The sequence below is a fragment of the Embiotoca jacksoni genome, unplaced genomic scaffold, assembly GCF_022577435.1.
Source record: "Embiotoca jacksoni isolate LCO1_2020_lvr unplaced genomic scaffold, fEmbJac1.0.p SCAF_3, whole genome shotgun sequence".
Lineage (NCBI taxonomy): Eukaryota > Metazoa > Chordata > Actinopteri > Embiotocidae > Embiotoca > Embiotoca jacksoni.
Window position 1 is genome coordinate 17,288,211 of NW_027185381.1, and position 18,477 is coordinate 17,306,687.

General features: G+C 39.4%; 1 protein-coding gene across 3 annotated transcripts in view; it reads right to left on the reverse strand.

Moving 5' to 3' along the window:
* mapk8ip2 (mitogen-activated protein kinase 8 interacting protein 2) overlaps nucleotides 1–17,770 on the reverse strand; it is a 28,640-nt gene extending 10,870 nt beyond the window's left edge. For all 3 annotated transcript variants that reach the window (XM_069163636.1, XM_069163635.1, XM_069163634.1), the window contains exons 1-2: nucleotides 17,285–17,770; nucleotides 5,477–5,582 (exon numbers count right to left, since the gene is read on the reverse strand). In XM_069163636.1, the coding sequence (XP_069019737.1) occupies nucleotides 5,477–5,582; nucleotides 17,285–17,349 (171 nt within the window). In that variant the 5' untranslated portion in view covers nucleotides 17,350–17,770. The remainder of the gene's footprint in view (nucleotides 1–5,476; nucleotides 5,583–17,284) is intronic.
* Between the last annotated feature and the right edge of the window lie 707 nt (nucleotides 17,771–18,477).

The following is an 18,477-nucleotide window of genomic DNA, read 5'->3' on the forward strand; positions in this document are numbered from 1 at the left end:
TTTTCTTTAGGTGATAGTCCTGTTGTTTGCCTTTAGAAAATCATTAAGTATAAATATCTGTTTTGTATCCAACCTTTTTATGATAACCAGCTCTAAGGTGGATAATTCCTGCCTTTGTCATCATCAGCATTGTTAAACATTATAAAAGGTGACAAGGTGGAAACAATTACGTCACAAAATGTCAAGTCCAATCGCAAAAAACGTTGCAGAGAGCAGAATCGAGAGGTTTAGAGGATGGACTGTTCAGGGAGGAAAGGAGAGAGAGATAGTGAATGTGTAACAAACCAGGATGGAGGGCAGTGAAGTGAGGGTGAATCATCATCTGAGACATTTCTCAGGTTTCAGCTGGTTTACCGGAAAGTCGTGCACTAAATGATTTAGAGGTTTGACAGACCACACCCTTAGGAGTGTGTCTATGTTGTTGTGCAGAATGTTTTCCAGATACAAAGTGTATCAATGGCGTCAAAGATCTATAAAGCAGGTTAGTGACACAGACAGTGTACTAGACATGGAAGAAATACGGTATAATTGACTGTCTGCAACAAGACACAAATTCTCAAATAGTTGTGATGTGCAAACAACTTTAAAATAATTTTAAACAGTCATTCAAATAACATTTTTATGCCAAACTGTAATGAGGTTATCTCAACATGTATCCCTAATATGGCACGAGAACAAGAAAACAAATGTGACATCACAGCGACGTCATCTCTTTCCCGAATTAACCTGACATGTTGCTCATGCTAATATCATTAAAATACGTGGTCATTACCACATACGTTTGTGATTTATTTTTTCCTCATCATCTCTTCCCTATTTGACAATGCAATTCCAAGGATTGAGTTGTCTGTTTTTCCATTTTGAACAGCGCAGCATTTACTCTGCCTCTCAGTGCAGCCTGTTTAATGGAGGAATCAGAGCTCGCTCTCTCGCCCATCCACTACACACAATTCTGCTGACGCCTGGTGCATCGACTTCATGCCACAGCAACTAAAACCAACACTCAATCTATTACCAAGAGAGTGCACATACAAATGTGTATTTATATCTAATTAATATATCTATATTTGATGATTTAGCTTTTAAAATGTGAGGAAATGTTTGGAAACGAGACATTGTTCTCAACACGAAAAAAAACTTTCAGTCACACATTGTATGCACTCTCAGTTCACAATCTACTGGAAAGACTCACAAAGCTGTTTCCTTACACTGACTGACCCATTATAATCCATCACTCCGGATATGTGACCTAAAACTCCATGACAGTGTAAAAATCCACAGATCCATCAGTGGGCTGTGAAAATGCCACATCTGCCGGGGAGAATAATCTGCACTGTCAGGAGACATCATTCAGCAAGGCCACCTGACAGACAGGCAGGCAGGCTTGAAGAAAAAAAGAAAAACTATAAATAAGAGTTGTGTGTTGGCAAGAATCGATCCCCATGGTCTCCAGTTCCCAAGGACAACCCATTCAGTCCTGTGACTCTCGCTCATCTGTCACCAAGCAGACTTAGGCAAGCATGCTCTCCTGCAAGTGTTGAGGGGGGAAGGGGGGGGGGGGGCTTGTGAATGAATTTAACCCTTTTATGCTCTCACAAGCATCCGGGTGCTGATGGATTCAATGTAAATTAAATCCATTTGAGTTCAAAATGGTACAGACACAGACACTCCCAAAGCCATACAGATATCATTTTTAAAACAACTCATGACAAACTACTACTATTGACGTTCATTTCTGCTCTTTAACAGCAGTTCGAGAAGGGATATTGGTAAAAAAAAAAAATAATAAAAAAAAAAAGGCAGAGGAGCTTTTTGATTTCTAATTAGTAGACCACAGGCTTGTTAAGCATTGCTAATTCTATACCTACTGCTCTGCTGCTGCTGCACATCTGAAGATCAGTGAGATGGCAGCTCCACTATACAGCACTATCTCTCATCACCAGTAGAGAGAAAAGAGTCTTTGGGTTAAACTGTGGGGATTTCTTGTCTACCAAGAAAAGCATTAGGGAAACTGAGGACATGATCTTCAAGTGAACACTGGCTTCACAGCTTTGCAAACGAAGAGAACGCCAGAGACACATAAATCTCAGAGAAGAGAGGCGGATGCTGAGAATTAAGTGATCTTTTAAGATCTAACAGGGAACAGGTGAAAAGAAAACAGGAAGGGTCGATTTAAAGTGCCGAGCACCTGGGGAGGAGACTCCTACTGATCATAAATGCTGAAATGAACAACTGCTGCAGAGTTTATGAGCAGGGCTTATATGATCCTTTATTCTGTGGCTGAGACATAGTGTCAGTTTTTTGGCTTGAGGTTGTATTTAGGAGTCTTTTCAGTGCATAAATTGAGGGTGCAGCGCTGGGATCTATGTACATGTAGATACATGGTAGGATTTATCGCATTAAAAAGGTGATGTTAATTCATACTTTTCCCCATTCTTATTTCTAAATTACACATTTTCAATCGGGGCATCAGCAGCATCACAAGAAGTGCTCATTCTTTCTCCAACAAATGACAAGATGTTACGCCCATAATGCAGAGCAGCAGCATCCGGCAGTAAGGAAATTAAACCCGGTGAGAGTGAGAAAGACACACAGATGAAAAGTAAACACACAGAAAAAATTTTTTTTTCAAAGGTTGTGTTTGATGAGAGAAGACAAGAGACCGAAGCTGATAGTTTTTATGTTCAGTGTCAGATTCTTGAAGCTACAGCATTTCATCTGAAAACAAGAGTGTCGCCTTTTTGTTGTTCAGCGTTGATGTGCCAGCCCTACATCAGGCAACATCATAAAGTCAATAGTCATAGTGCTTTTTGTAGAATACTTAGGCATTACTATTAAAGAGCTAGACAACATCTATGTTTTTTTTTTATGTATTTACTTTGTGCCTGTGTGTGGGTTCCTGTCTGCCGATGCAAAGCCCGGATATAGTTCATAATCCTGCAGAGTTTTATGGTGCTATGTTTGAGAGATGCTGATTAATTGAGAGCACCTCGTGAGTGATGGCCTCCATCTATCAGTGTATCTGTAAATGTCCACATTTCAAACTCGGGTGTAGCACCACAGCTGAGGCACAGACACGACTGCTCTGTCAAATGCTGAATTATGCATGTGCTCATGTGGTTCAATCAGAGCTCTGGAGAGACAGAGATGGCTATTAGAGGGACAGGAAGTGAAGAATCAGGGGCAAGACGAGGCGGAAAACAGCAGGGTGTTTTTTTGTGTGTCTGCGAGACTCAGAGAAGAGATTTATGACAAAAAACAAGGAGAGGTACCCGCTGTTGTGGTCTCTGCTTGTTATTTTGATATTCTGGGTTAAAACAGTAAAGGTCAAGGGAAACAAAACTAATCTCAAGCTTGAAAACATAATATTAAACCTAATACCTACTGACATCATGGATAGTGGAAAAGGACATCTCGGCCAGAAGTGCAGCAGCACTTTGGCATTTGGGCACCAATTACCATTCCCTCAGATTCCTCTTTGATCTTTAATTGCCTGCCTTCAGCTACAGATGAGAAAATAAGCTACTTAAAAACATCGTGTGTGTCTGTTTGGTTTTGATCACATGGATATGTGTGCCATGGTCACAAAGGCAAAGTACTGATCTAAAGGGTTATGCAGATTAAGACCTGAACCCCATATCGAATTAGAATTAATCAGAGTTGGGGATTGGGGCCAAAGGATAATCTCACTGTTTAGATTGGCTGTTCTTCCTAAACATCAAAGACATGCTGCCCTATATGACCAAATCATGCTGACATGAAAACCAAAAGCTTCTCTCTTCATCAGCAGTGTGGTGCACGAGGGAGAGACTGCTGCTGCAGCTGATGAGCTGACAAAGTGTCACATGCACTGTACTGATGCAGGCAAAATCAAATACCATGTGAAGGACTGTGTGCATGAAATTCTCTGTCTCGCCTTTCTTTCTCTGTTATTTAAATGCGCACACACTCAGAGGGCAACTGGGTGTGCGTCCTTTCCATCCCATGTCAGCGAGATTACTTCCTCTGGGCAATGATGCAATGTAACGAGGACCGACACTGTCTCTGCCCTGTGATTTCTTGTTTGTGAAGTGAGCAGTCAGGGCTTCTGCTGATGTGTGTTTAAACACATGTGAGAGGAAGAGAGGAAACAGAGGACACCGATGCAGGGTTTATCACCGTATGACATCTCTGGCATAGAAGAAAAAAGCTCTTTGAAGTCCCTCTTTCTCTGGAGGTCTTCTCACATGCAATGCAAAAACATCTCCGTTACAGAAGGGCTTTGCTAGCTCTTCATAATGTGTTTTGTTGGTGGATTAAAGTCGAGCAAGCAAAATATCTAGCACAGATTTAAGCAGAGAGCTTAACCCTCCGAACCAACCATCCCTGAGCTAAATCCCCATTCCCAGGCACCTCGGCAGGAAAGAGAGAGAGAGAGAAAGCGTAAGTAAAGGAAGCTTTAAGGAGGAAAGGGGTTGCAGAGAACAAGGGAGGAGGGAATGTGAGCGCTGTCTCTAAGCAACGCACTGCATAGGGAGGGAAGGGAAGACACTTGGGAAGGAGGGAGGGGGGGGGAGGGGAGAGGAGGGAGGAAAAGAGGTTGTCTCTGCATAGCAGCAAACTGCACTGGGTCACCCATCCTGTGCTGCAGCCGTGGCTCAACGCCACCAGCATAAAACATTTACATCCCACAGGATGGACAGAAACAAATAGAGAGAGGGTGGTACACGATAATAGTTCTTAGAAATTGTGTAATGAAAGTCTAAGCCGGTCAGACATGTGGGAGCTAATGATTCAATTATTTGCGTATACTTCTTAACACAGTCGCTTGAATTGTGATTGGAAGCGCTGCTTAGAAGCGTCCGGTGTGTATGATGCATGATGATGATATGATGACAGCACAAGGAGGGTGACTCGTTCAAAGTCATGCATGTTTCTCATTTTTTTTCCTGATGTTATGGATATCTGAGGCTTATGGTAATTACTGTTATGACTGCAATGCTGGTAAGCTAGGTAGCCGGTAGATAAAAATAAAAAAAATCCAAAGCTGCAGAGATGCTTACATAAGGAATCTGTATGCAAATAAGCCGTTCTCAACACTAAACAGGTCACTCTCGTCTCGTTCTCATACATTTAAATTTGTTATGTCATTGCACTTCCCTCTCTCCTGCTGTTATCCCCTTCAGGTTGTCATTAATCAACTAGGATCAGTGGTCACTCATAGCAACCACAGAAGAACAACAACAGATGGACGAGCTCTTTGTCTATAGAATTATTATTAACAATATTTAGCAAACAAAAGTGTATATATAATTTAACTTTAAGGTTTTTAAAGCAGCTGCCTGCAAACAGCAATGTTTAACATGTGTAACTGCTTAATGGGAATGCAGAACTCATGCAAATCACTGTTTAGCATGTTTACATACCACAGACACAAAGCAATGAAAGGGTAAAATATCTATAAAGAGAACAACAGAAAAAAAAAACAGAGCCTTACCTTCTCATATGGATCAGAGTCGTAGTTGAGTCCAATCCCACAGTCATCTGTGATTTCAGAGAGATCTTCATCATCAAACTCCTCCAGGCTGATATCGTGGGCTGGCCTGGAAATACATGAGAGGCAGTATATTCACTACATGTTATTAAAAAAAAGAAAAATGATATCTGCATTATGTCTCCTTCATCTGTGAGCACTCAGCAGGGAATTTCTCTTTGATCTATGCCCACTCGCTGAACCCTGTTCTGGGGGAAACCCGCTCTAACGCATGGACTGTCAGGCTTTGTCTGGGTCTCAGTCTCATGTACTGGACACAAGCAGACACACAAATACCCACTATCTTCTCTTATAGTATCCCATACTTACAAGGTGCGACACAATTCAGGGAGTTAGCTGAATAATAGCCGCAACACATAAATCATTGAGATTGTGGCACCAATATTTCAAATTCAGCTAGTTGAGTTTTACTGTGTATAGGTGATGCTGTAAAAAGAGTTTGTTGCTTCTTACACCTTCGAAACTTTCAAAAAAAAAGTTTCGAAACTTTCATTTACAGCCCCAACACTCTCCAGCAGCGAAGTGTTTATGTCTCAGTAATGAGCCATGGCATTGGAGGTTTTCTTGATTAGACTCCATCTCATCTTTGCTCCATTAGTTTCAGCAGGCTCCCAGTCCTATAGCAGTTGCCTTGCAATGTGTTGAAGGAAATGCTGCATTGCAGCTTTCCTGCTAAGAAAAGGACACTCCACATATTACGTATGGATGCAAGCTTACATCACACAGTCATACAGGGGTCTTTTCTACACAATGTCGCTGGTCCCATGAAGCAAATGAGGACATGCTGATGCACCTAAAAGTAAAACAAAAGGGGTCATAGAAAAGTCACTACAATCAGAGTGCCCCCATGCTACTGACCGGCATTAATGTACAGTCAGGGACTGAAAAAAGTGGGAAAACAGAAAACTTATCATGGGGGACATATTGCATATTATTAAAGAGGTTGTTGGGGTTATTGATAGAGGAGGAAATTAAACTATGAAGAGAATGTTGTACAGGGAGTAAAATTGATGAATAGTCATAAACAAGTCATTTTAATTGGATGTTCTTAAGATATATAATCTGTATAGTGATGTTTTAAATAAAAGGACTCAACAACAACAAAAAACAACATTAAATTTAAACAACATTAAAAGTTTAGAAAAGCTGAACAGACTGAAAACTTTTGATAAAGTTGTTTGTTGTAGATGCTACCGATACTAAACTCCAAATGTAACAACATTAATTTTCTATTTACTGAAATTACAGTTGTACAAAAAGCTTGACCTGCTGTTGATATTCATTTCCTGAAAGTGCACAATTTCAATTGATTTAACAATGTGAACCACAACTCAATCTTTATGTGTTTTCTATTGAGGATTTTGGCTGTGTTTGTGGCGTTGCTATCACAGGAGGTGGTGTGTCCTGAATAATTGTTGGATGCTGAGTGTAGTTTCTCAGAAAAAAATTAATAAGGATCATTATGTCTGATATTGATGAATTTGTAATAAAAGTCAAGGTTGAAATGGGCATAAACATGTTCAGCTCCAAGCCGATCCCGCAGTGGTGTGTATGGAGGAGAGATCATGAAGTGTCTTGTTGCTGTGCTGGTCTGAGAGACGCCCGCTAAAGGAAACGTCAGATAATTGAACTACTTTTCTATCTGAGAATCTTAGTTAAAGGGCAACTACTAAAGTGACTGAAAGTGAAAGCCTCAGGAAGTCAAAATTCTTTCTCTTATTTTGCATACCCCTGTCCTTCCAGGTGCTGTTTGCTCTGCCAACCTGTGGGTGGACTCTGTAACTGTAACACACAGGTCTAAAGTGAGTACAAGCTTTACTCTACCAAATCCTTCAGCTGTCATCTCTTCAGAGCATATTTACATGTGAAAAAGTTAGACACTGGACCTTTATAGGTTTAGCATGCAGAAATTGCAGTTTGTCATCTTGTTTCCAAATGATTACATGATGCAAATACTTAGAATTTAGCTTTTTAGTGTACTTACAGGCACGCCACTAAGCATTTTTGGTCGTTGGGAGGCATCTGCTACAGTGTTACTTAAAATTCAGCCCGTGACTTCTAGAATCAAGTGAACTGTCAGGTATAAAGACAGGGAAATGGCTCCAAAGGTTATCTATTTCATTTATAGACACACTAAGTTCAATCCGCAGGGGCCTTCCACCTACACTGCTTAGGTTTAGTCATTTTACCTGCCTTGCAGAGATGGAAGCCTGTTTGGATTCTTAGGATTTGATATTGTCTAAAGAAAGAGGATAAATGCCTGCGGTCTCTCTCTCAGTGCTTTGGGAAATCACCGCTCACCTCTGAAATGACTAGTTAACTCACAGAAAGTCCAGAGGTTCCCGTGAAGAAAACTTTATTGCTAAGCCAATTCTTAACAAGGTGTATTGGAATATACCTTTGAGTACAGATTTGCATGTACAAGGGTTGCTGTGGTTTTTGAAAGGATTAGAAATACACAGCATATAAACCAAAAAAATTTAACTGATTCTCTTCTATGACTCGCATTACCTCAAGTTGAACAGTGAGACACAATGGGGCCAGGTAAGAACAAAGAAATGACTTATTTCATCAAAACAGACATAATTCAACAAGAAAATCCCCACTATGGATTTGCAAGAAAATATAATGTGCCTACAGTATTTCAATACAACTAATACAACTCATTTTAAAGTACAGCCTTTGCTTAGCTTAATTGTGGACATAATAATACAGGCACTCTGAATGCAGTAAATTAAGCACAGGCTCTGAACAGGTGAAAGCCAACACCTGCTCTTCATCAGCCTCAATTAGCACGAGTAGCTAACTATAGTGGACATGAAAAGAGTAACAATTAGCACTACAATAGAGGAACATGTACATAAAACTGTATTAATCTGCGACGTAAAGTACTTCCAGACCAGTGGATACACATAACACCGAAGACATCGGCAGTAACACCTCATTTGAACTTGTTCGTAAAAAATGTGTAAAAAAAAAAAAAATAAATAAATACATAAATAAAACTCCAATGAGCCTCATCCGCTAACTGTGTGACTTTAGATCATGCGTATGAACAAATGATGACTATCTAGCTGTCTTAGAAATATGTAAACACACACCTTATAGCATATTAAAATAAACTACATTCATTAAAAAAGGATTTAGTGAATGACAATATTGAAAACCGTTAATTTACTAATCCATTGACCACATGTATTAAATAGGCTAACCATTCAATTGACGCCATTTAATCCATATCAATTATTCTCTTAATTGAAATATTCACATATATTCACATATTACACAGATAATTGCAAATACCACGTTAATTCTGAAATAAATTACCTGCTGCTATACTCTTGCTGGATTTAATCACTTTCACCTTCATTTTATGACATATTCCGTTTATATTGGATGTTGATATGTTAATAATTGCTGCCAGTGTCGCGTCCTGGCCTCAGATCAGGTGCTCCTTGTCCTCCACCTGTTTCCTTCTTTAATTTTGGTCTGCGATACGTTTCTTTGTGTCAACTTTAATATTGAACAATATTTTTAACCGTAGGCTATTTTATTTAGGTTAATTTCACCACCTTCACTTTTAAGATCATATATTGGTCATTGTTAGGGCTAACCATTCAGCATACGCTCCTGTGATATTTGTTAATACCTCAGTTGTAGTGTAGGTGCATAAATACGTTGTTATTAATATTTATTTTCATACAAAGTGGGATGTAATATCAGCCCTATGTTGGAGACAGTACAGAGGTCAGCTGTAATTTCAAAACAGAACTAGCTGAAAACATTTTGTCCTGCAGAGAAATGGCGGGTATCATTAGAATGGGCGAGGTCTGCTGTTCATTACGTTGTGAAGCGATCGGGAGTTTGGGAATTATTAATTTAAGAGTTGCAGGGGTGGAGATGGACGTTACACAGACAAGGCACCGACATTTTAAGAAACCTCAAGTCGTACAGTTTCCGGAAGTCAAACCCAACAAACAAACCAAGCACATCAGTTAAAAAATACTAGTATTCAAGTTGTCCCTCTTTTTTTGATTCACTTTTTGCTAGCTCAACTAAACATATTTGAGACACAGTAGGCTACTTGTACTGAGTATTACTTTTCTATATCACCTTAATAAACAATGTCTCACAGTATAGTCAGAACTTTTTGGTGGTCCAATTTGACAGCCACCCTGGCCTGTCCTATCCATCCATCTCAGCAGGAAGACAAACCCCTTCTGTGGACAACATGACAGCTCAAAACCTGCTTGATGCCAATATATTCACTTCCTACTTTTTTAGGTATAAGTTGGCAACAGCTTGTACCAGGGCCAGATCTATTAGATCTCTGAGACCTACTCGAAAATTACCTATTACCTATGTGCTTATTAGCCTATAATTCACAAAGAAACAACTTCTGAAATGCCATTTCAGATAAATGGGAGAATGGAAGGCTACCAGTCCACAGTACACACTCCTCCATGCTTACAGCCCCAATTCAGCATGGCACAGACAGACAGACACTGATGAAGCCACCTCTATTATTCCTCTTAAATGATATGGTGCCTTTGCCAGCACCATTTAAAAGTCATGATGACAGGTCAAGGTCAATAACAAAAATACATACATTATAGGTGGAGATACAGGAATGTAATGAAAATATGTACAAACTGGACCGGTTTGTTTTAGTTCCTCTCAAACGGTTTCTCCAATAGGTGGTGGACTGCACCCACATCAAAAACTCTTCAACTCCCAGCAGCGTTTCCTTCTCTCTGTCCCCTTCTTACATCAATCAGGTGAATTACGACATGAAATGCATGCATTTGTGTTTGCTTTTTTCTGAACATCTCATGATTTTTTTTGTAAGTGAACAGGAGACGTGTTGCTCAGAAAGGACAGTTTTATCCAGGACCGCACCAACATCCATGCTGGTTTTGCTGCAGCTGTAAATGTCCTCAGTGTAACCGAACCTGACCATGAATCTCATCAGATAATAATTTTGTGTCTACTTAAACAAGAACCTGTGGCTTTGGTACATCTTAACATTTTCTCTCGGATTATTCCAAACAATCATTTTGGACAATATTGCTTTAATTGTTCAACATGTTTGTCATGGTAAACCTCGGTACAAATTACTGTTATAAGTCTTTTAAATGTTCAAATTGGTATATACAGATTCGTATATTCAAAAAAAGATAAATGTGAGCCTGAAAATTCAAGAGTGAAAATGTTCTTTTCATGTTTCATTTTGCTAAATGAGCAGCCATTATCCTAACAAGAGCAGGTCCTAGACCAAAGGCAATAGAGTTTTTTACCCTTTATAATTAACCTTAGTCCTGTGTGTGTGTGTGTACTTTTGACATCTATCTTTGTGAAGACTGATTTGAGTTTTAAACTTTGGAAATGAGAACATTTGTGGAAAGTAGGTCAATCCTCACTTTCTGACACACCTTGAAAGAGTGTAAATGGGGTTAAGACTTGGATTTAATGTTTAGGTTAGAATACAATTTAGGTTAAAATTAGGATTGGGGTTAGGCATTTAGTTGTGATTTGTAATCTTAGGATATGGGGAACACACCATATGAATGAATGTAGATAAAAGTACAAGCATGTGTGCTTGGATATGTGTTTTATTTACTGTTCAGGCACACTATTAATGACAGTTTTACACTATATAAACCAACACAATAACAATGTAAAGCCAAAAACTACCATTAGAAAGTGTACCACGTTGGACTCATTCATGGACTTGCAATGTAACAACTGGTGCCAAGAGATTGTGGAGTAATTTCCTGTCTGTCAAAATAAGTAAAATAGTGTCTTAACCAAAGCTTAGGGAAGAATGTGATTAATAAGCTCTTTAGGGAAGCTGTATTTGGAAGTGTAGGTATGTGGGTGTGTGTGTATGATTCACAATGGAAAAACATTACACCAGTGAAGCTGTATCCAAGACAGTTGTCACCACCACACAAGGGGCACGTTTTTGCATGTGAATGTATTGGAACTGAAGGATACAGCCAGAAAGATAGGTAATCAGAGGAGTCGAGTTAAGAAGGAGGGAGGAAGATGAAGAAGGAGAAATGTTGAATTCAAAGGGTATAAGTACATTGGAGAAATATAAATATTTGTTTCCTTATATGGCACAAAGCATTTTTTTTTTTTTTTTACAGAAATAAAATCAATATAATATATTTCCTGCAAAATACATTATTTCTTATCTTCTTTCTAATGATCACAACATTAGAAATAGTAGTTTTGATTTCAACAAAACATTTTCCCTTTTAATCTGGCCAATCCATAGTAAATATAGTCAGTATTTGAATTAGCACAATGTTGGGGACATTATCATTGAAAAACCTATGATTTTTTTTAAAAAGTACATTTTTCAATGCTGTGAGCTCCACAAATAAATTCCATTCTGTATTGGGGTGAAATCAAAAATCTAAAACACACATATTCAAAAATCTGGAGGAAAAAAAATCCTGACAGTCTGCAGACCCCAAAAGTAATTGAATTCATATATGTAATTGGCCCTTTATTGTTGTCATCTGTTTTTCATAAATTTTTCTCTTGTCCTTGAACTCTTTTGTGGTTGTCTTGATTGCTGCCCATTCAGCTATGTTTCCTGATTCCATTTTGTTGCCTGTTTGCTTTGTCACAACAGTGTCGCCCCATTTCCCTTAAACTGCAAAATGTAAGAAATGTGTCAGGAAAAGCTGCAGATAGAGAGTAATGTCGACACCAAAGGCCATTGTCCTCTCCGCATATTATAAAAACACACAAAACTTAGATGCTCTGCGTCCTTTTCTGTAAGATTTTGTAGTGTTTTGAGATAGAGAGATGCAGCAATCACTGCAGTGTTGACATTATGTTGACAGCTTCCAAGTAAGCGTACAAGGCCTGTCGCATGTGGGTTGCTCAGTGACGTCACTCGCATTAAGTCCACCTCTTCTTGTTATCATTCTTACTAATTAGGATTTGAAGCTGAGGCTTTAGAGGTGAAGAGAGAATCATCACCCCACAGCACCGATCCTCTACATCATATCCATCTCCTTATTGGTACATTCTGAGCAAAATGAAATTCCTCGCTGAACGAATCAAGTCAGCACAAAATTACCATCACTGATGCTGGTCAGGTTGCTGCAATGGCACACCCAGATTCAAAGCCACTGCTAAGGTTTTGCGAACATGTCCGCCATCATCTCTTTTTCTTTCTACCCCTGCTCAGATTCAAACTATCTCTGCAGCCCACATTTGTTCTGACAGTTATTCTCCGTCATCTCTGATGCTGTCGTGTCCAGAGCAGACTTTTTCAAACCAGCACACTGTCATCTGCTGTCTGCATATTCCCACATTCACATTCATGTCCTCTTTGTATAAAATTATAAATCTGTGATCACACAATTGGTCACACTGACTTTTACTTTTAATAATGTATGAGTTATTATTTCATATGAAAGAACATCTGCACTGTTTAAAATGTACATATAATACAATCAATTTTAGACCTTTAACATTTAAACCGTTAAGTATGTTTTAAGCATTTAATTATAGATTCTGAAATGTGAGCTTAATGGATGTAAATGTTACTTGCAGTCCTTTTCCTTTAAATAACTTTGATCACACCAACGGAATATAGTAAATTCCTATTAAATAGTAAATATGCAAGAACAGCAGATGTTCATTATCAAAATAAAGGAATTCTAAAGACATTCTAATGACAGTATTACAATAGATACAGCTGCAAAGGGGGGATGGGATGGAGGGTCTGTGGTGTCATTAATCTGCCACGAGCACCTGCTTCACAGTGACATCATCTTTAAAAGCCAAGGACATTGGATGTGGTTGCTACTGACTCATTAACAAGATCATTTCCCAGGCCTTTCCACCACCATCACTCTCCAGTAAAGTAGAGACACCCCCCCACACAAAAGCACTCCGGTGCGCACACACACACACACACACACACACACACACACACATATGAGTCATGCGTTTATCCTAATGAAGAACTCTCTCTTGTCTGGGTTAGATCCAAATGTAAAGATCACGCAATTTTTGAACCAAAGGTGTTGATGATGCATCAATTGGCTGCGAGCAGATGATTTCCTGTAGATTTGTCTGGATTTGGATTAAGGAAGTCATCGGATGTAAAGCCAATGCTTTTGTTAGATTGGTACCAGTCACTGTTGTCAGACTGATGGAAAACAAATATTATGGGCTGCGAAAATATGACTCCTCATTTAATCATTGTGAAACGGAAAAACAAGCTATAGCAACAGCTGCTGGAATAATTGACAAGCAGAAACATGGCAAGTGATGGCTGTAGAGAGAATGTAAGACAGTGGAGGAGAGAGAAGAAACAGAAAAACACAAAGAGAGATAGGAAGACAGCATGGGGGAGATAGCGTTGGAATGCTTAAGCTAAAATGGATCTGTATTTGATTTAAGCCTCTTACCCTATGGTAACCATACCCACCACTACCCCCCCCCCCCCCTCCCGCACCCATCTCCGCTTTCTCCAACTGCCTTCAAAGAGTTGGAAGGCAAAAGATGGTGAGATTCAAGGGGAGAGGGATATAAGGGGGAAATCAGGAAAATGTTTACTGGAAATACTCTTTTTGAAACATTGATGTCCTACAATGGAATACAGCTGGGGTTTAATACACTTTGATGAACTCTGAATATGGTGCCACAGATGTCGAATCTAAAACTTTTCAGATCCACTGTTGAATCTATGGCGGGAGCAAACTTGTGTTTTCTTCACTAATTAATCTTTAAATACCTTGCACTCTCTTACTAAAAGTTAAAATCAACTAAATATTCAATGACTTATCATAAAAGACAATAAAAAAGGAAAATACTTTCATTTAAGGGCTAGAAAAAAATAGAAGATTGCTATTTTTGCTTCCAAATCAATTAATTATTAAAAGGATTTGTTTTAACCTTTTTTTATTGACTAATTTATTAATATTTACATTCATCATTTCAGACTTTTTGGTAAACTTTGTATGTATTGTAAGTATAAAATTATGAATAACTTATATTTAAGAATAATAAAAAGGACACATTAGGAAAAAAAACATAAGGGCTGGCATTCAAACAATCAAGGCCATAGTTTTCCCAAAAAGATAACATATACACATGTAGACTGCAGACTATATGTTATTTAGATAGATTATAATGTGAAGGTAACTGAAAACACAACAGATAAATAGAGAATTGTTAAAGCCAAAGCTAACCATCTTTGAACTGGATCCAAAAAAGGACCTGAACTCAACACTGCATGCTCATAGCATATCAACAACAACAACAAAACTTCCCACAAAGCCTCCTGACGCCGCAGCAAATCTACCAAACACAGCACAAACCCTCTCACAAGATGCAATCAATGAATTCCAAGGTTCTTGGTACCAAAAGAGTCTTCACATTTTGATACGCTAACATACCCTTCAATAAACCACAGCAGGGAATATTTATGATGAAAAACCTTGATCGAGTTTATTTCTACGTACATATTTCTGTAAAATGAAGCTTTGATGGAAAAATTATGCTGAACTGAGCACAGTGAACTTCTACACAAAAGAATAATGTTCACTGTGACTCTTTGTAGAGAATGGAAGGCATATACTCCCATATTTTACTTTTAGCAATAGGAATGAAATGTAATGCAAATGAAATTAAATGTAACACTGATTGATTGGTGAACTAGCCTCCTCTTTTAAAGTTTTTTTTATTTGCAATGGAAAGAGTGCTCCTTCAATGCGTGAGAACTTATATTTATATGTCATAAATTTCTGGAGCTCAGAGGAGAAAAATGGTCCCTCTTACGGATTATGTTCCCTATTGGAAAGTGTGTGGGTTATGTAAGGCAGATTACCGTACCACACCATCACACCACTGGTGGCTTCGTTCATGAATCAGTCACACACAGAAGCACAGAGAATGACACAACACACAAAAACACACACAAAGAAATGATGAGGAAAAAAGGACGTACAAATTCAAATAAACAAATGTGTGCAATTTCACATAAACACAAATGTACAAATACGCTTGTTTTTCCGTTATCCTCCTCATACCAGTATTTCATCAGTCTGGTTTGGTATTTTACAATCCAAAACTGGTAATCCATAGCTGACCCAAAATAAATCCAGACCACTTCTTTAATGCCCATAAATCTACATGACAACAGTAGAGTGAAACTGATCCGTCTCCACCGTGTTCAAATAATAAGGGTGATGCAATCAGCACTTCACATGTCTTCGGTGGTCTGTAACAGTGGCTTTATGATTGATAACTGATACGTAAACTGAAAAGTGCATTTGGAGTCAGTGACACAATGTACAAGCAGGTCTAAAGTGTGCATAAAGAAAGATGAATACACATTATTCCTGTGGTACGATTAGCTTGCTCAGTGCTCTTTGCCAATGCTGTAATTTTAAAATATTGATGTCATGGCCAAAGCTCGGCTCTGTTATCTGAAATAAGGTCACTGCTCATCATGCAACAAAATCAGGTACATTGATCTGATATGATGCATCCATGAGATTGAACTACAGTATGTAACTAAATCCCACATGAGAACATGTTGTGGATATGAAATCCACAGGGACTTGCTAATGTGATTGCCTCTGGAGGACATGAGCCATGTGGAGGCAGACACAGGAAAGATGAAAAGCTGTTGCATTATATGTATTAGTGCAGAGAGCCTCAGCAATCTTGATGAATACATCAAATATATACTATACTAGCATATAGTGTTTCTTTTAATCATTTTCTTTCTGGCACTCTATATGTTAAAATTCACATAGTATATCAATATAGTAACAGTAAGACATTACAAATAATTGTTTTTGTTGTTTATTGTCTGGAGGGTTCATTCTGCTGTGTGTGTGACAAGGAGTAAGAACTTAACTCAGTGCCAACAGGCAGGAGATTATTACATGGAAGTAGATACACAATGAAATTTATCATATTTCTACTACATTTTATTGTGCCTTCAGCTCCAGGGGGAATATTGCAGCTCAGTCCACACAATTTCATTCAACTATCACCAAATGCTGTATCTCCCATCTTACCCAGCTTGATTTACATCCATAAACCACTTACACTACAGAAAGCCAAAGCCATGCCTTTTAAACATAAAGAACCTTGGAGAGAAAACGGTAGCTTTATCACTGATTCTGCATCGATTTATTGATCCCTGCTAAGTGCCAGTAGAATCCCCACACTATTGTTCTTAGACAAGGAGAAAACGCAGAGATTTGTCGCAGAGGTCACATTAGAGGCTTAGAAACATCATCAATTTCAATAGGACTTCCGTAAATCATTGTTCAGCAACATGCCCTTGCCTGGGTTGGACTCAACAGGGCGTGGGCCTCACAGAGAATGCGCAAAGCGGGTGACTGTCGCGACAGCTGGAGATCAATCATTTGCCATCTATTTTATTATTTGCCCTCCTTTCCTTTTTCAGAAAACAATCATACACCTGTCTTTTCACTTGTTCTTCGTCAAGACATTAGTTCCAAAACATAAACAACCAGCTACTGTTTGGTTGCAGCACCCATAGGCGCTCAGAGAAGCAGTGGCAGGCCTTGCAGGTTATTTAAAATATCTATTACTTCCCAGACTGAAAATATGCGTTTGACTGCACTCATCAAAACTGATCGAGATGTTTCTTGCCTCTACTGTCCGTTTCCCCTCATGTTAACCGTGCGCATCGTCCGTCATCATCCCTCCTCCGTCACTCTATATGTAAGCTCTTACCTGCAGCCGGGAGGAGAGAGGGAATGGAAAGTGGATAGGGAAAACATCTCAGCCCTGTCCGCCATCTTCTTCCACAAATGACTCAGAGCGACTGCAGAAAATCACGGATGGAGCGCAGTCCATTCACAAGCACAGGGCAGAGGACGGACGCGGCCGTGGGCTGAGGGTTCTCTCTCTCTGCGGCCCCACAGATGCCCCCCCTGGCCGCAAGCCTTCAATCAGACGAGCCTGCTCAGCACCGACAAATCTGCAGTCAACCATCCACACAAGCAGGGTAGGAGGGGTATCACGGCGGAAATGATCGTCAGGCAAAGTACACCGCGCAGCGGAAAATCCCGTGTTCCCTCGCTATGTCCACACGAAGCGTGAAGCGCGCAGTTTGTGACCGCAGCCTGCGTTCTGCTCGCCAAATGTCTTCTGCCGCGATGGTGCCTGTGACACACAACAGATACAGGCCAGCAGTGCGGAGACTGGCAGAGACAGAGGAGGAGGAGGAGGGGGGGGGGGGGGGTGCAGAGCGGAGACGGTATAACGTCAGTGCCGTTACCGTATGAGCAGGCTGTCCTGAGTGGATGCGGGCAGAGACAGAGACTCAGCTACAGCTTCGACCAGCAGCAAAACAGAGGCGTGGAAAAACAATACCCGTTAAGTTTTTTTGTTTTTTTTTTTAATATGAAATTACACTGACAGTGATATTTGCAATGTGCTTAACAACCGCAGGTCCGCGGACCAGCCAGAGGTACTTGAAGAGATCTGGGGTTCCCCGGAAAATACTTGCGCTTCAATATGAAGTCCCTGTAAGATGGGTAAAGTATATATAATAAGGAAAATAAGGACTCTTTTTATGGATTCGCTTTTGTTAATTGACCCCAGTAGCACCCTGCTTGTGTCAGTCATTATAATCACGTTGACCATAAACAGAGGTTACACAGCAAATAGGTAAAAAAAAAAAATGACAGACAAAGGCAATGAGAATGAATTAAGGGTGTGCTAGCTGTGCAACAGGATATTAGCCAGGAAACAGTTGAATACAGCGCAGAGGACGACAGAAGGGAAGGGTTTAAATAACCTGTGAATTCTCAGGACACAAATAAACGAACGAAATGGAACAAAATATGTTCGATTTTTTTTTTTTTTTTTTTTTTTTTTTTTTTTTTTTTTTTTTAAATCTGGAAGACATGTCTTCCAAAGAA